The sequence below is a fragment of the Pseudorasbora parva genome, chromosome 1 (assembly GCF_024679245.1).
Source record: "Pseudorasbora parva isolate DD20220531a chromosome 1, ASM2467924v1, whole genome shotgun sequence".
NCBI classification, from domain to species: domain Eukaryota; kingdom Metazoa; phylum Chordata; class Actinopteri; order Cypriniformes; family Gobionidae; genus Pseudorasbora; species Pseudorasbora parva.
Window position 1 is genome coordinate 46337430 of NC_090172.1, and position 27916 is coordinate 46365345.

Consider the following 27916-nt stretch of genomic DNA (forward strand, 5'->3'; position numbering starts at 1 on the left):
GTCTCAGGATCAATATCGCCAAGAGCTCGATGTCACCCACTCAAAAGATATCTTTTCTGGGCATTGTTCTAGACTCGAGACTCATGAACGCGCGGCTAACGACACAGCGCGCGCTATCCGTCCAAAACATGGCGACTTCATTCAAAGCCGGAACTCGCGTTCCCCTGAAACACTTTCAGAGAATGCTCGGCCTTATGGCCTCGGCATCATCAGTGCTCAGGCTGGGACTGTTACACATGCGCGACTGTCAAACACATGTTACTCCAGCGTTGGCTACGCGCCCGTGTCCCTCCTTATGCATGGAAATGGGGCCGTTTTCCCGTCAAAGTGAGCCACAGCGTTGTCAAAACTTTGGCTCCTTGGACGAGGACAGAGTGGTATCGGAGGGGCGTGCTTATGGGCACGGTTACGAAATTGAAAGTGGTCTCGACAGATGCCTCCACTCGGGGGTGGGGAGCCCTGCACGAGGGCAAGCCGATCTCTGGCCTGTGGGCAGAAACAGAAGAGCGGCTGCACATAAACTGTCTAGAGATGAAAGCGGTCGCCTTATCGCTGAGAGCTTTCCTTCCACATATAAGGAACCACCACGTCTTGGTTCGTTCAGACAACATGTCAGTGGTAGCGTACATAAATCGCCAGGGCGGCCTGAGATCACATTCCCTTCACCGCATGGCTAAGCATCTCCTTTTATGGGCAGAGCACAACCTGAGCTCCCTGAGGGCGGCTCACGTGCCAGGTATTCTGAATGTGGGTCCGGATATGTTATCCAGGAGACCCATTCCCCCAGGGGAATGGTCTCTTCACCCGCAAACGGTTCTCTTAATTTGGAACACCTTCGACAGAGCGAAGGTGGATCTCTTCGCCTCAGAAGACAACACTCACTGCCCAATATTTTTCTCCAAACGCAGGGATGCCCTGGCCCATGTCTGGCCCAGCCTCCCGCTATATGCTTTCCCCCCGATCGCGATGCTACCACAAACCATCAAGAAAATCAGGGAGACAGCATCCACGGTGCTTTTAATAGCCCCGCTCTGGAGGAACCGAACGTGGTTCTCCGATCTGATCCAGCTGTCAGACACAGCCCCATGGCCCATTCCGCTGAGGAAAGACCTCCTCACGCAGGCGAAGGGGGGGATCTAGCATCCCAGTCCCGAAACTATGGGCCCTCCATGTATGGCCCATCAACTGGTATCGTGAAACCTCTCTGACAGAGTTATGAACACTATTGCGGAAGCTAGAGCCCTCCTCGACTAGGCGGCTCTATGCTCTGAAGTGGTCAGTGTTTTCTAACTGGTGTGCCGTCCGAAATATCGACGCACGCTCATGCGAAACAACAGAAGTGCTCGCTTTTCTCCAAGAGCTACTGGACGCGGGTCGCTCCCCCTCCACGCTCAAAGTTTATGTCGCCGCCATAGCAGCTAACCACGCTCAGGTCGCGGGACATTCACTAGGGAAAAGTGAGCTCATTGTACGTTTTCTTAAAGGGGCCAGGAGATTGAACCCCCCTCGCCCCCCCTCGGTCCCTTTTTGGGACCTCGCGGTGGTTCTAGACGCTATGAAGGGTCCCCCCTTCGAGCCTCTCCAGACCGCGACCATAAAGCTTTTATCACTCAAAACCGCGTTTCTGCTGGCTCTGGCCTCGGTTAAACGTGTGAGTGACTTACACGCACTCTCAGTGAGTCCGTCCTGTCTCGAGTTCGGGCCCAACAACTCCAAAGTTGTTCTTAAACCGAGATATGGTTTTATACCCAAAGTGCTTTCTACCCCTTTTAGAGCACAGGTTATTACTCTGCTTCCTTTACCCGCATCTCAGGGTGAACAGGACGCGAATCTACTCTGCCCGGTCAGAGCTTTGAGACTGTATCTGGAGCGCTCCTCCCCCTTCAGGCAGTCGGACCAATTGTTTGTCTGCTTCGGCGGCCGCACTAAAGGTTGTGCTGTCACGAAGCAAAGACTCTCACACTGGATAGTGGACGCGATCTCGCTGGCATATGAGTCTAAAAACCTGACTTGCCCTATAGGCGTTAAAGCCCACTCCACTAGAGGCATGGCCTCATCTTGGGCTTGGTCGTGTGGCATTTCTTTGGAAGATATCTGTGCGGCGGCAGGCTGGGCCTCTCCGTCCACTTTTATCAGATTCTATAAATTGGAGGTTCCAGCTCTACAAGCAGGGCTTCTCTCCATCTAGGCTCTATCTTGACCCTGGTAAACAGATTGCCTTAAGTTTTGGCCTGTACACATCAGTCCTTAAGCACTTTTCATTTATCATAAGATCCGACTATGTCCGATCAGCCGTTCAAACGAACCGACTCTTCTGGTTCTTCATCCCCCCTTATAGCCGCCTCTTCGGTGTCTCGGGGGTTATTAACATGTGCTTTGGGCATACTGGGTCAGTCAGCACACACGGCGCTTTACATTGTGTTCCCATACGTAATACGAGGAACCTCTCTCGAAAGGGAACGTACTCGGTTACTTTCGTAACCTCGGTTCCCTGAGAGAGAGGAACGAGTATTACGTTCCGTGCCGTGTTTATGCTTCTCAGGTATCGCTTCAGTCGATCTTAAAAACCTGACACCTATGGCGAAATTAGGGCTTTATATAGCCTCCTGTATGCAAATATAAGCACCTTTTTTCGGCGGGCTTCTGGAACGGGGAGCGGGCCCCCCATTGGCTCGTTCCTCTCAGCCGCCTCACCATAGGTTCCTGCAGTTACCGTGGCCCGGCCAATCAGAGCGCTCCTCGCGCTGGGCTATGGCCGTTCAGCGGCACTGCGCTTTACATGGATACCTTTATTATAAAGTTTTGCTTCATATTCTCGAGAAAATGAGTTTTTCCCATACATAATACTCGCTCCTCTCTCTCAGGGAACCGAGGTTACGAAAGTAACCGAGTACGTTTTCAGACATCTTATTTATTAAGTCATGGCCAAGTTTCACAGACAGGGCTTAGATTAAGCCAGGATTAGGCCTTAGTTCAATTAGGACATTTAAGTAGCTTTTCATAAATGTGCCTTAGAAAAACACATTACTGGTGTGCATCTTGAGACAAAACAATGGCACTGAAATATTTTAAGACATGTCAGTGCAAGTTGCTTCCTTTTAAAACAGCTCAAACGTGCATTTTAGTCTGGGACTAGGTTTACGTATTGTCTGTGAAACCGGGAACAAATGTAACAATGCTTGGCAGCAAATCTAATGACAAGCATGGTAAAAATGCTTTAAAAATAGCCCCAAGGAACAAGGACTATTCATTCTTCCATACATCTAATTTGATTCAAGAATCAGTGATTTGTCCAACAATTTCTGTTATTTTAGAGCACATGCATTTTAGGCTTCTTCATGAGTCTTGAGAAGCACTGCACTGCCCAGGCTATTTATCTTGTATAGCTGGAGGCAGGGAAATCAGATTGTAATGCTTTTTTCTGTTAATTTATTTTTCTTTGACCTGTAAACCAAAGGTTTTATTCTTTAAAATTTTTCTTTATTCCTTATTTGATTTATGTAGTATTCAGTATGTGCTACAAAATGAATGTACTGAAAGCTTTCATCTAGAATGGTTAGGTTAGCTATCGGAAAAGCCAGATTCCACCCATGGTGGGAAAACACGATGCAGACATGCTCTCCCAATGTTCTTCTTTTTTAATATCATTCAATGTTGTGTACAATAGATACAACACAAATACACCACATCAGTTTTGCTAAAATGACATAAAATATTCACGATTGTAACTCACAAAACATTGTTTTATAGAAGCTGCTGGCCTCTCGGATTTTACACAGAAACACAAGCACACACACAAACCAATCTTTTCTATTTCACAGACACACATCCATTCACACGGTGTAGATTTTTAGCATGGCTCTGGAGCAGTGATGAACAATCTACTGTAGATAAGAGGTAAAACATCTTAGTAGAAATCAGTATTTTGTCATCTATAAATATTCCACCAAATATCAGTGCAAGGCATCCCTCCATTGATACCACCCTTAATTACGAATTACTTTTACTTCTGTTTTCACAAACACATACCTCAAAGTCCCAGCTGTGAAGTACGAAACATTTTTGGCAATTCTCAGATATTCCAACATAACAACATAGAGATGCAAATATACAAGTGTTTTCTTCTTTTTCTTATTCAAAAATGGTCGTCCATGCCATGCCATGTTCTTCCTCCTCAAAATGTCCTTACTGTATGTGACAATTACTGGATTCCTTTAAACAAACACATAGCAAACACCATGGCAAAGAGCTGATGAAAGAGAAGGAAAAACAAACAAAATGAGTAAAGAGTTCACTGAAAATACACTTTTAAAAATATTCTACATTGACTGGCATTTCATGGCAAAGCTACTCTTACACTCTCCACTAGGTGGCGATCACAACTCGGGAGTTCTTTTGCACCGCATTTTCCCTTCACGTTCCAAGTGTAAACTGATCACATAATACTTTGACTTTTAATAATAATAATTAAAATCATAACCTTACTTCAATAGTCAGCACCACAATAGCAAGGGCTCCAGCCATATAGATGTATGTCTCAAAATAGTCCACCACTGCTGAATAACAGCCCTGTTTCAAAGAAGTGCGAGTTTCAATATGAGAGAACAAAAGGTTGCTGCTTCAATGGATATTGAATTTCTCATTTATTCATCACTCATAGTGTTGTCATTCTAAAAGGGTTAGAAACAGTTTATGGTCCAATTCTCTATAAAAACTAGTTGCTTATTAGCATGCTTTTTACTAAGATATTGGATGTTTATACTTAACACATTTTACACATATTCTGCATGACCATATTCTACATCCTTAACTACCTTACTAACTATCAATAAGCTGTAATTAGGAGTTTATTAAGGCAAAAGTCTTTAATAGTTAATAGTGAGAATTGGACCCTAATCTAAAGTGTGACAGAATCAACATATCTATTGCAGGAATATGATTTCATATGTCATATTGTCATGTATAACTGAAATTCAAATCATTCATTTTGAGAGCTATTATGCAAACAAGGTTATATACTACACCCTTTTTTCTCCAATAAAAGATATTTGGTTGTCATCCTTTTTTTAATGAACAGTACATTTCTTGATGCGTGTATTTACTTTGCTAATTTGTAAACTCATTGCTGACCTTGTTACGGATTGGCATAATTCCCTTGAGACACTCCTCTTTGCTCATCATCAGATCGTTCCTCTGGCAACAGACCTCTGGCACTAGTCTGCTCGGGTTCAGTCGCCTGAAAAGGCTCTGATCATCAAAGTCTTCAGCACTGTTCACCCCACAGCAATCAAACTATGGAGACACCAATAGTCAGTTAAACATACAGAACGCCATTATTTTGTACTAGTAGACCTGGTTAGAGGTATTCATTATTATTGTACTGTTGTCATAATGGCGTTCCATGTGGAGGTGAAGACATCAGTGCTATTGGTGCCTTGGTAATGTGTTTTCAGCTCCTTGGTGAAGTAATCTCTGGTGAGCTGTTGATCCACAGATAGAGAAGTGTTGTGAGAGCAGAGGTATATTACAGGTGGCTTGATGACATCCAGCTATAATAACACTCACATGCTCCCGGAATATGAACGCCAGAATGGCCACCGCCAGCTCTGCCAGGAATATGACGAGTATGAGCATGAAGAACTATGGGAGAAAACAGGATTCTAAGATATACAAATCAGTAGTTCAGATGCCAAAATATGCAATTAATATGTATTGTTAAGTGTTGTTTTCCTGTTTATAACTGTAATAATGATGCTTTGAGAGAAAAAAAAAAAAAAAAAAAAATATATATATATATATTGTATAAAGCGCTAAACATATGCTTTTTGATGTTAAATAGATTGATGAGCCAATTATTATCATGTCATGGGCAGTATTAAAAATGTATAATTTGTTTGAATAAACTGAAAGGAAAAACACTATATTGCCAAAAGTTTTGGGACACCTGACTTCACATGCACAGGAACAGGCCAGTCAAGTTTCTCCACACCAAACTCACTCATGTCATTATGGACCTTGATTTGTGCACTTGTGCGCAGTCATTTTGGAACAGAAAGAGGCTATCCCCAAACTGTTCCCATAAAGTTGGGAGCATCAAATTGTCTTGGTATGCTGAAGCATTAAGTTTTCCTTTCACTGGAACTAAGGGGCCAAGCCCAACCCCTGAAAAAAAACTCCACACCATAATCCCCCTGCTACCAAACTTTACATTTGGCACAATGCATTCAGGCAAGTACCGTTCTCTTAGCAACTGCCAAACCCAGACCCGGATTGCCAGACAGAGAAGCATGATTCCTTTATCCAAAGAACATGCCTCCACTGCTCTAGAGTCCAGGTGGCGGCGTGCTCGTACCACTGGATCTCGTGCTTTGCATTGCACTTGGCGATCTAAGGCTTTGTTGCAGCTGCTCAGCCATGAAAACCCATTCCAAGAAGCTCACTATACATTGTTCTTGAGTTAATCTGAAGGCCACACGAAGTTTGGAGGTCTGTAGCTATTGAATCTGCAGAAAGTTGGCGACTGGCACTGTGCGCCTCAGCATGTGCTGACCCCACTCTGTTATTTTACTTGGACTAGCACTTTGTGGCTGAGTTTCTGTTCTTCCCAATTGCTTCCACTTTATTATAATACCACTAACAGTTGACCTGTGGAATATTTATTAGTGAGGAAATTTCAGGAATGGACTTATTGCACATGTGGCAACCAATCATGGTACCACGACTGAATTCACTGAGCTTCTGAGAGCGACCCATTGTTTCACAAATGTTTGTAGAAGCGTCTGCATGCCTAGGTGCTTGATTTTATACACCGTTGGCCATGAAAGTGATTGGAACACCTGAATTCAATGATTTAGAGGGGTGTCCCAATACTTTTTGCAATATAGTATATAGGAATGCAGAACATGAATATAATTTTGGCTGATTCTGATGAGCCAATTTTAACGTTATCACCAATATAAAAATGTAATTATTTTGTCTAAATAAATGTAAAATAAAATAAAGAAAAATAATAAACATTTAAAATGCTACAAGTTAATTTAGGCACCACAGCAATAAGGTAATGTGCAATATAATGATTTTTGTTTGGATATTTTCTAAAGATTAGATTTAGGGACAGATTTACTAACCAGGGCAAATTTGGGCACAATTCCAAAAAAGCGTGGAAGTGGAAAGTTCAGCATGTGATCTACTGATGAGACACAAATTAAAGAACACAGACACAGCCGGATCATTTCCATTATGACCAACGCAATCTACCAAAAGCAACGCAAATTAGCGTCTGATTTGAGACGCTTTTTTGGGGTGATAAATAATGGCACAAATACCATTAAATTGACTAGCGCAAACATTAGTACACCACCTTGCATGATTCATTTAAATACTCTCCTCCCATAAATTGTGCATCTAAAAGGGAAATTCCTAAAAATGCATGCTCAATAAGGTGTCTTTATTAAATCCTGACAGTAGTTTTTAATGCCAAAAGAGGATTTGCGCTGGAGCAAGCTGTTAGTAAATCTGGCCCTTAGTGATACTAAATGATTGTGTAATTACATAGGTTTTTTTAGATAAAATTTTAGTGACAAATAGATGACAGCAAAGGTAATCTAAAATGTACAAATGTGCGAAATGAGCATTAAACAATAAAAATCAACTATCGACTGATATACATTGCATATTGACCCATACTAATACAATAGCCTATATCTGGAAAGAAAGAAAAACCCATACAAACAGTAGGAGACATCTATTTTCTCGTATGGCTCCGCAGCAGCCAAGAAATCCCAGTAGGAACAGCATCCCGCCCAAGATCAAAATTGCATAGACTCCAGTAAACAGAAGAGGGTTGGCTGCCACAATCTCCCGGAAACCTGTCGGATCCACCAGCACCCAGATCCCCACCCCTAGAAGGAATGCACCTCCAAGCTAAAGGAGGAGAAAATGGCTTGGTAAAGATCCCTGTGCAATATAAACACAAAATATGATTTTATGATATAGCTATATTGAGCTTATCAAATAGTGACTGATGCTCAGCTTTTCTATGGAACTGCACATTTTCCCACAGGACTAGTGTGGCAGTATAGGAAGTTCATGAGGCTGCTAACGAAACACTTTTGAGAAACAAAGGAAATTCAGTGTGGTTCATGAGCAAAACGAAGACAAGTTGACTCAAGATCAACGCATTCATACCCTAACTTTAGTATTTGTTCAAAGTGGCAACTTGGATCATTCAGAATGGCGTATTTTGTTAGGAAAGCAAGAATCTGCACCTGCATATCATCTGACATTGTTTTCTAAAATACTTTACACACACTTCCAGCCAAAGCAAATCATCAGTCACGGAAAAAAAATTACAACTAGCATGATGTCACAGTCAAGTCTAGATCTTCTCAGCCTAGAGTACTTAAAACAACAGCCTGTTACTGAGTGTTCCTGTGCCATTTAGGAGAAAGTAAAAGAGAGCACTTACAAAAATGAAGAAGTTGAAGATGAACATAAGGTACTTGATGCAACTCAGACAGTCCCCCTCCATGCTTGTGCCTCTTGCTGAAGCTTCTCCCTGCCCCTGAAAAAACATCATGAGAAACAAAGAAAGCCATTACTGCACAGAAGACGCAAAAGTCACATGCTCTGTTTAAAAATGAGTCCATGAGTCAACGTTGTTAGTGACTGGTGGACTTTTGTGTATTTAAGCTCATTCAGAGAGATCATTTCGTGAATTTGTCACTTAAATAATGCATTGGCATTGACGAAACACACATTGACTGACATATTGTGTTCAGGCGTTCCAGATGAATAATGCCGCATTATGTAGTTCACAGAGTGACTGGCAGCTCCTGTAATCATATTCCTGGAAATGTGACACAAAGATGGATGTAAAACAGAATCACTACATTTTCTCAATAAAAACATTTCACACCGACTGGTCATGCACGTCACATGCTGACTCAACGTACGCGATGAGTTGTTTGCGAAAAGGAAATAAGGAGGAGGAGTACTGAAAACGGGCAGAATGGCTTAAAAACACCATCAGGACTGCTGAAGCACATTTGTTCGTCTTCACACCAGGAGCGATACACAGCCAGCTAAATAAACATGTCCTCTCGGCACTCCAGAACGCAAGCTGTGTGCCCCAAACCTTCTCCGAATTCATCTAAGCACTCTCTGCTCTTTTCTACTGATATGCTCCAGGTGTTTTCAAATGGTGTTCCATCATCTGGGCTTCTTTAATGATGCAAATAACCCTTTGCTCCGCTACGAGACAATAGAGGGTGCACGCTGTACAAAAACACTTTTAGAGGGTGCTAATACAACATAATGAGTGGTCAAATTATATTCTGGTTACCTTAAATTAAGGATCGTTTTTAGCCTGCCCTCCATTTATACTCAGTGTCCTGCTTTTCAGCTGTGTGATGATAAAAAATGTTATGTTTGATGCTTTTTCTCCTTTTTAAAGCAATAAGGTTGATGGGAAGGGAAGTGCTCCCTCTGTGCAAAGCTAAAGTGTCCCTCGCTGACAATGCACTCTCTATAATTAGAGGCCATTAGGGGAATTTAGGTTAATGATGGTACAGTTCTTCATTAGCGCATTGGGTCCTGAGCTCACCTCCCACAGGTAGCTTTCATTGTGCTACTGCCTCAAAAACTGGCACTTGGGATCAGGTGGAGCAGTAGTGCGTATAATAACACTCTCATATTTTCAGCTTGCTATGACCAGCCAGTGTCTCGGCTAGCCTTCTGCAGCTGTGGTTTCTGTAAAAATAGCTCCGAACAGCTGGGTGATTTCACGGGAGCTGACGGTAGATGCCGTGGCAGCAAATAGTTCCACCTCTCCTCTCACGGAACAGTTCTGGCATAATTCAATAATCCCTCCAGCCTGTTTTTTCCAAAGTAATTTCCTGTGCAACTCTTGCGAGTCAGTCAGGTGTTATGCGTGTCAGAAGAGCCCTGCTAAACTCGGTTAACTTGCAGGCGGGTGAGCAATTTTATTTGTATGTGCGTAGAAAGGTGGGTGGTTGGCCGCATCAGTCTTCTTAGATTAAGACCACCCGCCTCAGAAGGTTAGAAGGCTCAACCCACAAGTCTCAAGGCCATTATCAGAGAGCCACAGCTGCCGTTTTCTCTAAGGTCTTCAAACCTCACCACAACAATCCAGACACTCCAATAATTGGGAAAAGAGTTATATTTCATCAATTAATGGACCCTGAATGTTTTTTTTAATATCTCTTTACACTCTGTGTAATTAATTTACTTTGGTCATCAGTGCTGCTTTGCTTAAACCTTTTCTGAAGGGCTTCAGGCTTCATTTATAATGGTCACAGATTCTACACAACACTAATTTGCTACAATGTTTTAAAATCTAGTCACTATTTACACCATTACACAATTTCAGTTAGTAATAGCAAGCTAGCATTGAAAGCATAAGCATCCTATCACAGCGCTCTCAAAAGCCACACCTCCTTCAAAATGCACAGCCAAAGCAGAATCTGTAAAGCGCTACGAGACAAGAGACTGTTATATTACCTCATGTCTCAAAGCAGATAACATTACAATAATAATCAACATAACTTAAAATCTCTGACTTGTACCTCCTGACTTTATTTCAGAGTTGATAGCATTGCCATAGAAATGCATAATTCTGAGTCTGAGGATGCGAATGGTTTCAGGTAGAAAGCTTGGGGACTATTGCCGTGCCTCAATCAGTTCCCGAGCTTGTGAATCAATCTTGTTCAAGAATTCAAGCACTGATAAAGACAAAAGGATTCTGCCTCAACACCCATTGGGATGCTGATGACTAAAGTAAATATACCTTTCTTGTGACATATACGTACAGATACGTACATCGCGACTAGAGCGAGAGAGCAAATGCACGACCATAAACGTGCTTTGCTCGGAAAGGCCGGCTCTGCAGTCACATGACTTCACCAAATAAACAATGTCACCAAAGAAGTGTGTTTTTGATGGAGCGGTCCCAGCGGAAGCAGGCGGTAAGTAAAACTAGTTTAAATGTCTGTGTTGTTGGATATGTCACGTACACATCAGTAAACAACATGATCGTGTATAGTTAATTTATCAATAGAGAATGCGATGTATGGTGTGTGTTTAAATACTTTTGTTTATCTGACCACTCTAGAATCACTCTATAATTCACTAAATTAATTATTTCATATTAAACCTTTCGTTCACATAAAGCACTCTTCTTCATTCAAATGCGCTACTATTCATTGTACAACATTGTTGTTCTATGTAAACACTAGTCTGACATGTAAAACCGTTCCGCTTGCTACTGCTACTGTATCATATATGTATAGTAGAACCACACCCTTTGTGTATACGAGTACGTCTCAATCAACTCCCTAATTCAGTTGAGTTTGCTATGGTGAGTTCAAAAAAGTTAATGTATTTATCATAATGTAGGCTAATTTAAATAACATAAAAAATAAGATCAGAAAGTTATCAGCTCTGTCCAGTGAGGACATTGCCATAGAGTCAAATTATTAGATGTTATTAGGTATACGTGTCCCAGTGTGTAGTCCTTACTGTCCAGTTACCAATGCACTAATACTGGTTCATGACCTAGGAATCTGGGTACCTGATTGAGACACACCCTAGAACTTATCCTGCATATCCTTACAGAACGAGCTGATGATGTGTGATTTCTGTGCAAGCAGGGTGCGTGGAGGAATGGAATATACTTACACTGACATTTATCCTATTATTTCATTCTCCTATTGTCCTATTATGGCTTTCGGACCGAATGAATTGATTGGATGCACATCTTTTGGTACTGACTTCCACAGAAAGTCTCAGAAAAATTGTAAAGAGAGAGTGTCATTGTGGACCCTACCTTTAATCACATTTTTAGGTTTGTGCCATGTTCCCAGCACACTACAATAAACCCAGTGCTTGCCATTGTGTCCAAACGATTTACAATCAGTCTTGAACTGGGACATGATTTTGTTGATTGACTGATTCAGTGAATTATTCAGAGCCATTCCAACTTCACTGTTTCACATTCAATGTTATGTTTACATGCAATCTAATAATCTAATTATATTCTCATTAATGGGTCAGTCGGACTGAAAATACCTATTATGCTCGATCCGAATGAAATTTCTATCCGTTTGAAAGGGAAGGAGCAGATCTTAAATAATCCGAATGATTTTAGCCATGTAAACCCCTGAATCTGTCTACATTGTCAATCAGATTAAAAAAAAAAAAATACCATCTGCATATGCACTGCCATGATGCGGATGTTTATAAATGTCTTATAAATGTGTGTGTATGTTTATATATGTCTTATGTTTTATGAACTGGTCAGTGGTGGAGACTGAATATTTGCTACATATTTGCCCAAATTATTTTCTGATATATTTGTTTATATTTCATCAAAACAAAACAAAAAAAGCAAAAAAAACTGTTATGCTCAGTGGAGCTCCGGTGACACATTGCACATGCAAGTTTTGTTAGGAATAGAATAGAATAGAATAGAATAGAATAGAATAGAATAGAATAGAATAGAATAGAATAGAATAGAATAGAATAGAATAGAATAGAATAGAACAGAACATATAAACTGAACTTTCACCAAAATATGAAATTCAACTGGATTACTTTGGACTGAAGCTGAAAAGTAGGTTACATGTTAAAGCCATAATCAACAGAAATGAACAGAAAAGGGCAAAAATTATATATATGTTACATATTTAGTATGTAATTAGTTACTTTCTTGGTATGGTGTTCCTAATAATCCTTTAGGTGAGAGGGTATATATATGGCCCCACTTTATATTATGTGGCCTTAAAGGGGGGGGGGGGGGGGTGTTAAATGCTGTTTCATGCATACTGAGCTTTTTACACTGTTAAAGACTTGGATTCCCATCCTAAACAGAGACAAAGTTTCAAAAAATAATGTTGGACGTTTGATGGAGTATTTTGTGTCAAAAATACTCCTTCCGGTTTCTCACAAGTTTCGGAGAGTTTTTTTCGAGTATGGTTCGACTTGACGTTAATAGACCGGAAGATTCTTGTATGGGCCGTACGGGCTCTTATCCCGGTAGGGTGTGCGCGCACGTGACTAGAGCGAGAGGAAATGCACGCCCATAAACACTGCTCTCAGCTGCAGATCCACTCGTCCATGAACACTTATGTCGTGCGCCGCGCTCCGTTTTATTCCTATGGGTGACATCAAGTGACTTCAACGCTTCAGCACAGCATTCCGGGAAGGCAGCGCTGCATTTGAACCGGTTTGAACGCAGAAATGACGGGAAGCTTCACAACATCGCTTCAGTCGCGTCTCAAAGTGGATTTCCACGCCACTGCTATCACAGGACTTCACCAAATCATACCAAAGAAGTGTGTTTTTGACGGAGCGGTCCCAGGGATAAAGGTTCGGTCCTGCTTTGGAAGCAGCCGGTGAGTAAAACTGCTTCAAATGTCTCTGCTATTGGCTCGTCGCGTGAGTAAACATCAGTAAACGACACGATCGCGTGTTTCGTCATTCAAATGCGCTAATGTTACTCCATTGCTGTTTTTCTATGTATAACATTACACTAGTCTGACGTGCAAAACCGTTTTGCTTGCTACTGCTAAGGTTTAGTCGCATACAATAGTCCATAAACCGAATCATGTCCTCATAAACTGCGAGTAAACAAGCGCAAATGTTGACAGTCCACTAAATACAGTACATACCACAGAGACGGACGTCCTGCTGTTGCTGTTTCTCCTGTTTAATTTATTTCAGCCTCAGATTTGATTCTGTCTGTATTAGCTGAGATAGGCATGGGTTTCTCCACGCTTGAGGATGTCACCGTTTTGTTCGCGATCGTCATTCTTTAGCTCCGCCCACACGATACGCCTCCAGGCGCTCGTTTTTTTCCGGAAAGACTCGGTACAGCCTATATTTCTTTTATAAATATAATAAAACTAAAGACTTTTCGGAGATATGAAGGATGCAATACTACTCTATAGGTACTCAAGATTGACATGAGATTGACTGAAAGTGAAGTGCCCCCCCCCCCTTAAGTACTATGTACTTACATCAAAAAATAAGTACAATGTACTTACTGTGTTCAAATTGTGCAAAACACCTTTTCTGATATTGAGGTGGGATACAGGTAGAGTTAGGGCCAGGTGTGGTGGTGTGGGTCAGTTTAAGAGTAGGGTTAGGTGTAAGGGAAGTGCCAACTGTGCAATTACAAATGTAACTACAGAAATTAATTTAAACATAAAAAATGTAAGTACAATGTAAAAACATGTATGTACACGATAAGTGCATTGTATCAAATGATTAATTACAATGTTAGTACATAGTAGTTAAGGCCATCTAATATAAAGTGGGTCCTTATAGTACAAATAAAACCAGAATCACTCCAAATAATGGTTCTCAAGCAAGTGATTCTACAATTTGTCACTTAAAAAAGTAATGTGTCTTCTGCTCAAGAACTCAAAAAGCACCCAATCTGATTTGTCTTTTTAATGCAGAAGGAACCTCTTGAACTGTAGAGGAGAAAACACTGCACTGTTAGAGCAGTAGATGAAAGGCAATAACCAAGGAGATAGTGGAGCAGGATTGAGCTATGATTTCTACATCCAGCTACGGAAGAGAACCAATCACACACTCCCTTTGCCTCTAACGGAATAAATCAACTTGTCACAGCTGCCTGGAGGAACCGTAAAATACACATGAAGTATTTTCACAGAGCTCTGGCTAAACATTGAATTCACGTTCCCCTCATCCATCACGAGACAGCCTCCAACTGGGAGGTACAGCTCAGAGACAGACAGTCTTGAGGATCTTCTTCATCCACTCCTCACATTGAGAGTAAACACTCGGTATAAGCTATTTGAGTGTGACATGAGGACATTGCTCTTCAAACCATCTGTGCATGTTTGTCTCAGTTGACCTATGAGATGCAACTTTGGTGTAAGATCTTTCCATCTGGTCGGTTTCTTCTGGTTACAAAGTACAGACAGCTTAAAAAATACCATTGGGAAAAGATTTCTGATTGAATGACTATCATGTTTTCTAACTAAAAACAGTGACAACTCCGGTGACACACCTAGAATACTGACTGCTTGATGTCTCGCTGCCTTTTGTCAGAGGTCTGTCACACTCACCGATTAAAAATGGAAGAAGGGTGTCAGAATGAATGCCTGTCTCTGACATTTCACTCCGATTCCCAGACACAAATTGCAACTCCCCTTTTGGCAGCAAATCAATCTGAAGCTCAGTGAAATATGAACAGAAATATCCCACAAAAAAATTATTGCCTCAATTAAGATGCAATAGAGTAAATGTTTACCAGAAGCTTCAGTGAGAATAAATACATCTGATCTGTTCTGCCAACACTTTCTTATTTAATTATTCATTTAAAGGGATAGTTCACCCAAAAATGTAGTCATCATTTACTCACTCTCAAGTCATTCCAAATCTGTATAGCTGCTTTTCCACCGAAATTACTAGACCCTAGACCTATTGCTGTGTTTCCATCGCAGTCTACAGTACAGTGAAGTTTAGGCAAATTAGTCCGGTGACATAGGATGCAACTTTCAAGTTCCCGCTAGATTTTGTCCTTCGCATATAAGCTTAAAGGGGGGGTTGAAACACTCAGTACCTATAGAGTAGTATTGCATCCTTCATATCTCCGAAAAGTCTTTAGTTTTATTATATTTATAAAAGAAATATAGGCTGTACCGAGTCTTTCTGGAAAAAAACGAGCGGCTGGAGGCGTATCGTGTGGGCGGAGCTAAAGAATGACGAGTGCGCACAAAGCGGTGACGTCCTCAGGCGTGGAGAAGAAAACGCTACCCTACATCAGATTCAACTAATACAGATATGATCCAGAATCAGATCCGGAGGCTGAAATAAATTGAACAGGAGAAGCAACAACATCAGGACGTCCATCTCTGTGGTATGTACTGTATTTAGTGGCCTGTCAACATTTGTGTGTCTTTACTCGCAGTTTATGAGGACATGATTCGGTTTATGGAATATTGTATGCGACTAAACCTTAGCAGTAGCAAGCAAAACGGTTTTGCACGTCAGACTAGTGTAACGTTATACATAGAACAACAATGGAGTAACCGTTAGCGCATTTGAATGACGAAGCACGCTTTGCGAGAACGCTAGGTTTATGTTTGGGTGGTTTTGCTGACACCTATAGCGGTCAGCTAAACAAATGTTTTTAAACACACGCCATAGATCGCATGCTCCATCGATAAATTAACTATACACGATCGTGTCGTTTACTGATGTTTACTCATGTGACGATAGCCAACAGCACAGACATTTGAAGCAGTTTTACTCACCGGCTGCTTCCAAAGCAGGATCAAACCTTTATCGCTGGGACCGCTCCGTCAAAAACACACTTCTTTGGTATGATTTGGTGAAGTCCTGAGACAGCAGTGACCGTGGAGATCCACTTTGCGATGCGACTGAAGCGATGTTGTGAAGCTTCCCGTCATTTCTGCGTTCAAATCGGTTCAAATGCAGCGCTGCCTTCCCGGAATGCTGTGCTGAAGCGTTGAAGTCGCTTGACATCACCCATAGGAATAAAGTGGAGCGCGGCGCGCGGCGCAGACTATAACAACATAAGTGTTCACGGACGAGTGGATCTGCAGCTGAGAGTGTTTATGGGCGTGCATTTCCTCTCTTGCCTCTGGTCATGCGCGTGCGCGCCCTTTCGGGAGAAGAGCCCGTACGGCCCATACAAGGACCTTCTGCTTTGTTGACGTCAAGCCAACCCATACTCTGAAAAAACTCTCCGAAACTTGTGAGAAACCGGAAGGAGTATTTTTGACACAGAAATACTCCATCAAACGTCCAACATTAGTTTTTGAAACTTTGTCTATGTTTAGGATGGGAATCCAAGTCTTTAACAGTGTAAAAAGCTCAGTATGCATGAAACAGCACTTCACCCTCCTTTAATAAAGCCTGAACCTGTTGATTCGAAAAGCAAACAGCTCTTACTGCACGCACCGCAGTAGACTTTTAAAAATGGTGTTTGAAATAAAATGCTGCGTGTAGCCAACCAATCAAAATGCTGCATAAAGTCAGCCAATCATCATGTTCAGTGCCCAAGTCCCACCCCTGAAAGTTCCTGAACTTTGAAAAAGTACTACCTCACGAGCAGGGACTTTCTGATGGGGACATTTTTACCCGGAACTTAATTTAGACCCTGATCCCTGTGGTTGAAACAGCCCTAATTACGCCCCAAAGTCCCTAGTTCCTAGGGGAAAGTTCCTGCGCTGGAAAAGCGGCATATGACTTTCTTTATTTTCTGTGGAACACAAAAGAAAATATTCTGAAAAGCATCAAAAAAATGTATCCATCCACTGAAAGTCCAATGATGTTTTATCATGCATGTTTAGCATAAGGTTGAGTAAATAAGAGCTTTCGCACCGGAGGAACCTTTTCTCAGTTTCTAGAACTATTTGCAGAAGTACCTTCCGGGTTACATCTAGGATCGATTTGAAAGTACTACAACTTGTTTATAAATCACTCAATGACCTAGGACCTCAATACATTGTCGATATGCTGATTAACTACAAACCCAACAGATCACTCAGATCAGCAGGATCAAGTCAGTTAGAAATACCAAGAGTTCACTCAAAGCAAGGAGAGTCTGCATCTGAGTTAAATATGATGAGTGAAAACTGGGTTTGATAGAAATAGTAAGTTTGACAATAAGGTTTGAGTATGTGTAAATCTGTGAAGGGTATGATGAGCGAGAATGGGTTCCTGAGTAAAAATCAGGGAATAGTGATTAAAATGGATGAACATGTTTGAGAAAGAAATGAAGGAGAGGTGTTCTAACAAAGATGTTAAATGTATGTAGGCTGTAAACTGAAGAATGTTTTATTTTTATATCAGACCATTATTGTGGATATATATATATATTTTTAAATATTTATTTTATTTTATTTTATTTTTTATTTTATTATTATTATCTTTACAACTGTTTTAACCTTGCTTGTTTTTAATGTTTTATTCGTCCACATGGTATTCTTTTTTCTCATGCATTTGTTACCACTGTTTTAATTAATTTCTATGTAAAGCACTTTGAATTGCCATTGGGTATGAAATGTGCTATACAAATAAACTTGCCTTGCCTTGCCTTGCCTTGCCTTGCCTTGCCTTGCCTTGCCTTGCCTTGCCTTGCCTTGCCTTGCCTTGCCTTGCCTTGCCTTGCCTTGCCTTGCCTTGCCTTGCCTTGCCTTGCCTTGCCTTGCCTTGCCTTGCCTTGCCTTGCCTTGCCTTGCCTTGCCTTGCCTTGCCTTGCCTTGCCTTGCCTTGCCTTGCCTTGCCTTGCCTTGCCTTGCCTTGCCTTGCCTTGCCTTGCCTTGCCTTGCCTTGCCTTGCCTTGCCTTGCCTTGCCTTGCCTTGCCTTGCCTGTTTTTGGCGTGTTCGCATCGCAGGAACTAGGAATTATTTTAGTTCTAAGAACTCCTTTTGGGGGAACTAAATTAGCTCCTACATTAGTGTACGCTGATTGGCTGAACGTATGCGAAATACCAGCCCCTGCAATTTTTAAAAAAGCAGTGTACACAGATTTAAACAGTAGACTGCTAAACACATCTTAAACTGATGAAGACGGAGAATGCGAGCACAGTGTGCTCAGGCTCCGTCAAATTAATGGTCCACCACACTGTCAAAATAAAAGTCATAACAACTTGTGAATGCAACCAGTAAAATGGTCCTAGGTGCGCCTTCAGTTCTCAGGGAACCTTCCTAACTTCCCAGTGCGAACGCCCCTAATGCTGACATATTTTTAATTTTGGGGTTGACTATTTCTTAAAGTGCTGTTGCTGTTTATATTTGTATTTTCTGAGAAAATGGTTGACTTACAGACATGCACTACACTGGTGGCTACTATTAGACTAATGTTTGCTATGAAAAAATAAATAAATAAGCCATCTATACTTCAATGTAAAAGACAACCACAGTTGTGCAATCTACTGAGTAACATAAACCAAACAGCATGCTTTTAACTTTTCTCATCGCTGTGCCAGCATGGGAGTGATTTCAGTGGAATATATTGAACTTCAAACACTTCAGCACTGAAAATTCTCTTTAACATTTAAAAATACAATGAGAGAGATGAGTCAAAGTTAAAGCCTGATTAATCAACCGTTCAATGAATGGTGCCAAACTTCTTTAGACTTTAAAATTAAAACCTCCCTCAACAGTTTTCATATTGTTCACATTGATGCAAAGGAGGTGGAAATGACAATACTGAAAGACTGTAAGCGCTGTGCTACACAGTGATCAGGCACTAACATTAATAAGCCAAATAAAAAGTATAACTGTTAGTAATACATTGCCAAAAGAAGATCTATTGTTTTAGATGTATGGACCTCTCTGTATCTAGTACAATTCATGAAACCATGATATTTTTGGCATGCATTCCTGAACTGAGACTGACCTTGTAAAGAGTATAATTTTTTCCCGTCCAGATCTTCGTTTCCGAGCACCTGATACTCAGGTCAAACAACTCTTGCTTTTACCTTTGATGATTAGTCACTGTGCCAAAGGACCTCAAATGAAGGGCTCGGCATGATATCAAATACATACAAAATATTTTTTTTTTTCTTATGACTCTCAATTGATAGGAAAGGGGAAAAAATGTTGAAAAGGGCGGAGGAAAAATCCATATTAAAGAGCAGGAGTCAAAGGCTGCTGTGCGAGGTGAGCTGAATGCTAAACAGACACATAAAGTGAATTTATAGGATTTGCCGCTTCTCTTTAGACAGCTACTGAAGCCCTTGGGAAACAGCTGTGTCTGACATACTATCTCATGTGGCATCAGAATATACATCATAACCTCTGTATTAATGAACCGCTCATGGTGCAGAACTAGGCAGTCAATAAACTTTCTCAAAGGATTACTGTGTATTAAGCAAAAGGGCAACACTTAAAGGGAATAATTTAAAAGAGAAGGGTTGCCTTTTCATTTGATAGCATTTGTGAACGATGCAACATGAAATCATGCTAATGCATTACTTTAATATAGGTATTTATCTCCATAGCATGAATCAGTAAACACAAGCCATTATTTATGACTTTCCCTTCTTAGCCCGACACCTTCAATCATGCACAGCTCTCTGCGTTCTCGAGTATGTATCTCAGAATGATATTTCTGAAGACAGATGCTTGTGTGCTTGTGTATCTAATTATGTCAGCACCTCAACCTACCCAGGAGAGATGCTTACAACCAGTACGAGAAGCAATCAATGCATTTAGGCCAAGGATCGATCTGTTGATTAGTTGCTACACACATATTCTCACCGCTTTTCCCTAGAGATAAAGCTCAGAATGTTTCGAAGTTCTACATACCACAAACACAGTCGAAACAGTGATTCTTTTTACCAGTTCAATCACCTATATAGATTTGTATTATGGCATATAAGAAGTCATATTAATGATTTTGATATGTATATTATGATATTGATTTAGTTTTTGGGGTCTAGGTTATTGTGCTTGAACATTGAAAAAACACCTTATTTTCCACATAATTTACACTGTGTGGCAAGGTGGACAAGCGAGAGACGTGGGAGGAGCGAGTGAGACCGGTGCACAATTGAGAATGAGTGTCACCTGCGATTCCTGCAGCACACTGTAAAAACATATATTTTAAAAATAAGTTACCTGGTTGCCTTAAAATTTTGAGTTAATTGAAATATATATATTTTTTAATACAATTACATTTTTGAGAATCGACAACTTTTATTCAAATATTATGAAAATGTTTTGTATGCATATTGGGTGTTTTATTTGTGATGACAGTGAAACATGCCAAATTGTGCTTTTTCATGATTTATCACATTTTTATGAAGTTCAGATACAATAATATTTTGAGTGTTTATTTATTAAACCAATTTCCTTCATTGTATCAACTCAACATTTTCAGTAAACTCAAAATTTTAAGGCAACCTGGTTACTTAATTTCTTAAGTTAAAGCAACAGTATTTTTTACAGTGCTGTGAAGGACAACAGAGGACCAGGCCTGGACTTTATTGCGTGGCAGTCTTCCATGAGGGGCATTGTTTTGTTTATTTATTTATTAAAGTATTTGAAATGTTCGCCGGTTCCCGCCTCCTTGTTCCTTATTATGAACATTGCTACACACTGTTGCAGCACCTCCCTTTCCAGTCTGTCTGTAATGCTCTGTTTAGTTCTTGTCTCTGTGAAGCCCTTCCTTTTGAAAAGCTCAATGTGCTCTGATTGGTCAGCAGGACCAGTATGATTTGGCAACCACTTCGAGCTTGTTTTGGAAATTCATATCCCTTACCGTAAGTATGAGTTTCATACTTTTTTTATATGAACAGACCTTTTTATGCTCCAACAGCAACACCAAAGTAATCTGAAACTGTAAAACAGCAATATACTGTAGGTAATCTTCAAAGTTGTGATGTAACGGAAGTACTGAGAGATCCTTTTTTCCTGTATTGTGACAAAATTAGTTTAATAGATTATCAGGTAAGAAATATGCAAGGGACTTGATTTAGAGCCTTGAGCTTGCATTAGATTGTATAAAAAAAAAAATATTTTTTTTTTACTAAAGGTGGGGTTTAATCTGAAATGACTGTTTTCCATTATGAGATGTTTTATCTAGCATAGTCTTATTGGTATTCAGGAGCCGTTACTCTGATTCATACAAAATGCTATGACCTTCAAATGATGTGTTTTGACTCAGTCGTAAGGTCAGACTGACACAATATTTATTTATTTTAAGAAGAAAAAAACACTGGCCCTAAAACACACTAGAGCTCTGTGTACTGGACAGTCCTCATAGTAGAGGTACGATGTGATGGACAAAACATGATGATGTCAAGACAAAGCATAATGCATGAAGGCTAAACAAATATCCTTTCATCTGGACAGAATCAATACATTTCAGAGAATCATCTAAATAATAGGAATTAAGAAATATGAGGGAATTATGAAACACAAGCAAATGGTCATTAGAGATGGTTATTTTAAAGTTAATATCAGTTAATCAATAAATATTGTGTTAATGAACAATTTCCCCAGCACACCCAAATACATATTTATATGCCTAAATTAGGCTCTTAAAGAGATCGTTCAGCCAAAAATGAAAATTTGATGTTTATCTCCTTACCCGTAGGAATCCAAGATGTAGGTGTGTTTGTTTCTTCAGTTGAACATAAATGAAGATTTTTAACTCAAACCGTTGCTCATATAATGCATGTCAATGGGTTGTTTTTCTATGAGAGCCACTATGAGAGTCAAAAACACACACATACAAATCCATATTAAATCCTGTTTAAGACACGAAACGATCGGTTTCTGCGAGAAACCTAAAAGTATTTGTTATTTTTTACCTCATATCAGACGAATCTCCTCTAGTATTCCCAATGCCATTACTTCTGTAGAGTAAGGTCAAAAACCCACCTTGATCTATAGAACTATATATATATATATATATATATATAGATGCCTCATGCCTCATTAGTGCATGCAACAGATCGGTCAAATGAGACATCTATGTAAATATATATATATATAGGATCATGCCGTGTTTGTTTTTGACCTTACTTGACGGAAGTAATGGCATTGGAAATACTAGATGAGATTTGTCTGATATGAGGTAAAAAATAACACAAATACTGTTTGGTTTCTCACAGAAACCGATCGTTTCGTGTCTTAAACAGGGTTTAATATGGATTTGTATGTGTGTGTTTTTTACTCTCATATGGCTCTCATAGAAAAACACCCCATTGACATGCATTTTACAAGCAACGGTTGGAGTTAAAAATCTTAATTTATGTTCAACTGAAGAAACAAGCACACCTCTTGGATGCCCTGGGGGTACACAGATAAACATCACATTTTCATTTTTTGGGTGAACTATCGCTTTAATGGTTGTTCTCCATTGAAATGTCAAGGACTAGACTGGATTAGTGCCCGAGAAACATGCCAATAAAGTAATTATGGAAAAATCTACTTAAAATATGTTTGGAAACAACAAGTAATAGTTTTCTTATAATTTAGGTGCATTATAAAATAAATTCTCATTCTTTCTAATTTTGTCCAAAAATCCTCACTATGACAACAAAGAGAATAACAAGTCTGAAAGCCATGCTAAAAGGACAGTGCATAAACATTAACATTCTCTGGGTGTTACCATAATGTTCCCAGCTCTAATTATTCTAAAAGGAAAGGAGGCTGTTATTGTTGGAAGACGACTGAATGTTATCTGCTAACTGATAGACATTGAACTGTGCTGTTCTTCTCTGTCTCTGGAGGATACCAGTCACAATCTGAGAGCAAGACATCTGCCAGGAGACATCTAGTACTTTCAACGGTATGCTGAAAATGATACAAACGTGTACGTGAGATAGGGTGAGTGTCTGGCTCCACTAAAAACAAGGGAATTTTAGGTTTATGAAATGTTCACTCTTTCTGGCATGGAACGACAACATTACATGTTTTTCAGCAATGAAAACTGTGAACCTGATGGAAAACATTTAGCATGAGTTATATTGAATGTCTGTTAGCACCCTATTGAGATAAGGTTTGACAGACAGGAAGCCAAATGAGAAAAAAGAGCAAAGCTGGAGGGAGAAGTATTGATTAAAAAAAAACATTAGAAAACAGCCAGCATGAAACTCTCTTGCACCATCTGCTCAAAATACTAACAATAAAATGAATGAAACAATGCAGAACAGTGTTACAACACTTCAGACCGAGCCTCTGTTTTGAGAAAGTTTAGTATACTGGTGGAAAGTTCAGATTCCTTCATATTTTGCACTTGCAAAGGAAGGAAGAGGAAAGCACTAGACAAAACAATTATTCACAAAGGAAAAAGGCCATTTTATGGCATACAAATCAAGACATAAAATGTATTGTTGCTCTTCTTGTACATTTTCTGTTTCATGCCAACTTGATTACGAGGAGCATTTGCCATTATATTGTCAATATGGCCTGGCAAGCATTAGAGACAAACTATTGATTATTCCAAGACATTGTTGTGTGAGATGGAAGGTGTACTAAATAATATCGGGGAACACTGAGAAACCAAGATTAAATAACAGCTGATGGATGATGAGAGTTTTATTAAAATATGAATACTTAGATGGATAGTTGTAGCTAGGTTTGTCACTGAATCACAATTTCACAAGTCGTACCAATACCAGTAATTTGTATCCTATTGAGAGGATTCTAACTTAAACACCTCTGATTATTCATTTCATTTAGAACAACCAACATGTCAGTGATTGCCTACTGCCCTTACAAAAAACAATCATATTTCAAGTTCATTTTATACTTCAAGTTTATACTGATAGTTTACTAGTCAAATATTAGTAGCACATTTTTCAAAAATTGTCAAAGTACACTTTAAAGTATGATCTCAATAAACTACTGATTTAGTGGCTTTATATGGTAAGTACACTTGTAAGTTTTATTGAAGTGAAGTGTATGATAGCATCATACTAATAGATTATTCATATATATATATATATATATTTTGAACTTTAAGTAGCTACACCAGTTATGTTATTATTTAGGTATTAATTTTTTATACTTTAAATACCTTAACTGTACTTCAGCTCTTTCCATTTTAAAAACATTTAATTCTAGCACCTGCATCCTTTTTTATCAACACTTGAATGTGGGTAAGTTTCATTTAAAAAAAGCAACATTTTAAACGAAAAGCTGAGAAAATCGCATTTTTGTCAAAGACTACATCTGTATCGGATTCAGACCGATGATCAAAATACAGATGGAGTAGATGGGTCCATCAACATTTTCTTTCGATTTGATTTTGCCCGGCAACTCAGTCTGGAAACCTGTACATTAATTTCTACTGCTTCTGTTACACTTTTGCGGGAATCAATCACAGACTGAATGTCCACCATGCGCGCTATTGGCGGGTTTAAAGGTGCCCTAGAATGAGTTGAAACAATATGTTAAATTGTTCTCTGATATCTATATTTAGGGTATGTGGCTCATTTAAGGGCAAAAATTGTCCAGATACAGTTTTACAGGTCAATTTACAACCCTATAAATTGTTCCTATATTATAGGATGTAATGTAATGCGCTTCGTCAACAATATTGCATGTTTATATAACGTCAGTCACAATGTAGGCTACGCAGTGACTGATGTACTCTGAAATGCAAACATGCAAAAACATCATACTTCAGTTCTCAAAAATATAAATATATATATATATATATTTACAAAATGAATAGAAACCTTGTCAAATGACTATCGTTTTAACTTATATGGAGAAGGTGACGTTAGCAGGATGTTAGAAGGATCGAGGGAACTATCTGTAAGCAATATACATATCTACGGTTGTATTTTGTAATTCAAATAATATTAACCTTTGTCATTAGCCACACTTTTTAGTTTTGTATGGTACTTGGAATTTCCTATTGTTACTGTACTAGCATCTTGCGTTATCTAGACAATGCTGTCTCTCTAAGAAACTTTCAATTTAATCAGAAATTGTTTAAACAGTCAATAAGTGGATAAATCACTACTTACTGCTAGCAGGAATATAGTTGGAATTGCCCCTTTCTTCAGTTTAAGATGCTGAGCGAAACATGCTTGAAATGGGCCGAGCAAACAGACGATTATAATAAACATCAACCATGACTGTTGACATTTTTTTTATCTGTGGGAAGGGTATGAAAAGTCCTCACGTCCCCTGCACAACCTGAAACATGATATTTTTGTCCATGACAGCTGCCGTTTTCGCTATCCTCGCGTGACGCTTGTTTATCTGCAGAACTGATGACTCAGCTGCACAGTTCGGCCTGACAATGAACATGTTTGGACATATGCAAATCTTGGGGGCGTACATATTAATGATCCCAGCAATTGCGTCACAGCTGGCGTTATGTTGAGATTCACTTATTTTTCCATGGTGTTTTTAATGCATGAGATTTACATAAGTACGAGGCAATGGTGTTTGAGACTCACAGTATGTGATGTCCATGTAATGAACTCTTATTATTTCACTATGGCAAGGTTCTAGGGTACCTTTAACACACTGACGGATAGAGAAACGATGGGTAATTGCCCGATGATCACGCCTCTTGTGGTCTGATCTGTTGAAGACTATAATTGCATATAGAGTCATTTGAATAATGCTTGTTTATCACGCCTCTTGTGCAGTAGAAAATACAGAGCAGACTCCACGGACCAATTTGAGCTTGATCTGGTGATAGCCAGACAAGTAAAGAGTATTAAAGTACTTGAAGTAAACTCCTATGTAAACTACTAGTGGACTAGCGTACACAAAAAAAGCCTACACACACACAAAAAAAAAAACAGATACAGGAACATATCTGTTTTCTTTATGAATCATTATTTTCAAACAGTGTGAGTTTATTAGAAATTACATGTGAAAAAAAAAGGTTTGATAGGCTACTCAATCAAAAGATAAAACTACAAGCCAAGTATACTTAGTATACTTCATTATACTTTTAAATACATCTCGATATAAATTTGAGTACACGTACAGGCCAAATACTTATTCCTTTCTGTCAGTAAGTATAAGTCATGCAGTATATACATAAGTGAAATTTTCAGTATGTTTCACTCTCACATAAATACAGACAGGAGTGTGGGTACCAGATTAACCAGTATGTGATACTACCAGTACTGCAGAAAGGGTATTATCATGTTTTTAAAATGTCAGTATCGACTTGGTACCTATACCTTTGACAACCCTAGTTGTAGCATTAGTGGTTGTGTGATACACAAACAAGATGCATTCCCAGATTTAAATGTGAGGTTAAAATTAAAAATCAAGTGAAAATTCATTTTCATGCAGACCTTAGTGACAAGAGCCATCAGATATTGATGGCATGTTTAAAAATGATCAGAAATCACCATACCATATGTACCTGTAAATATCTCTCCTTCCGGCTGATGGCAAGCGTGATACTTTTCAGAAATCTGCTTCTTCTCTGCGACTGTGAATAAAGGTGCATAAAATGAAGACATTCATTATTTCATACTAGTATATCCTTTTAAATGTTACTAATAAATGTTAAGCAAATACTTTTACTGAGACCTCATACTCTCAGCTCTCTTCAAATCTTGTAACCATCTTGCTATTAGTATTCATGCATCCTTTTAGTGCTTCAAGTGTGATCAACTAGATGTCTGCTTGGATCCCTTCTGCAACAACAAGGGCATCCGACTAAGACAGAGCAGAGGACTCATGCTTATAATCTGACCAGTGACCTTGAGACCATTGGTGGCTATATATGAACAATGCCTGCACTCACAGAAAGAAGAATTGCTCCAGAGGCCCTCACAACCAGTTTATTCAGTTTAACCTTCAAGCCTAAAGATGCTTCACATGACCAATTCTTCTGAGGAACAGAATATCATTAACACACTGATTATCAGCTTGGAGGCCACACAACTGAAACAATATAAGGCACTTATGTCCCGAGTACTTAATGCATTGTAGAAAACTCTTTGTCAACCTGTACCCTCTGAGCACAGAGCATCAAGAGCAGATTAGCCATGGTGGGGAGTTCGTATAGGGCAGGGCGCTAAGGGACTGAAATGTTCATCTGTTTCCATGGAAACAAACAGAGAGGAAAATGGAGTACCAATAAAATGTTGCAGAAAACTGTCTGAGCCGGTGCACAGAGTCAACCAGATCACATCAAATTGAGTAGCAATTAAATGTTCAAAAGGACTAGAACAGGGAGGCAGCAGCAGATCAAGCTTAAGTTATACATCTAATAATAACATATACTTATAAAAAGGAACATGTGCTGTGTTTTTCCTGAACATTAATTCTGCTCCACAGTTATTGATTATTGCCATTAGTAACTTTCCAGCTGTTGCACATTGGTCTTACATCCTCCAGAAACCGTTCAATTCTACAGGCTCCACAGTCTGCCATGTTTCACATACTGTAA

At 39.6% G+C, this 27916-nt stretch overlaps 1 protein-coding gene across 3 annotated transcripts in view; it reads right to left on the bottom strand.

Annotated features, from left to right (window-relative positions):
- Positions 1-3620: 3620 nt before the first annotated feature.
- tspan18a (tetraspanin 18a) overlaps positions 3621-27916 on the bottom strand; it is a 42885-nt gene continuing 18589 nt past the window's right edge. Inside the window, exons 1-8 of one of the 3 annotated variants that reach the window (XM_067451276.1) lie at positions 26882-26934; positions 8468-8563; positions 7729-7923; positions 5566-5640; positions 5382-5480; positions 5131-5292; positions 4486-4569; positions 3621-4249 (exon numbers count right to left, since the gene is read on the bottom strand). In XM_067451276.1, the coding sequence (XP_067307377.1) occupies positions 4202-4249; positions 4486-4569; positions 5131-5292; positions 5382-5480; positions 5566-5640; positions 7729-7923; positions 8468-8530 (726 nt within the window). In that variant the 5' untranslated portion in view covers positions 8531-8563; positions 26882-26934 and the 3' untranslated portion in view covers positions 3621-4201. Of the gene's footprint in view, positions 4250-4485; positions 4570-5130; positions 5293-5381; positions 5481-5565; positions 5641-7728; positions 7924-8467; positions 8564-26872; positions 26935-27916 lie in introns of those variants that run through there. The other 2 variants (XM_067451270.1, XM_067451284.1) reach the window with 2 other exon arrangements.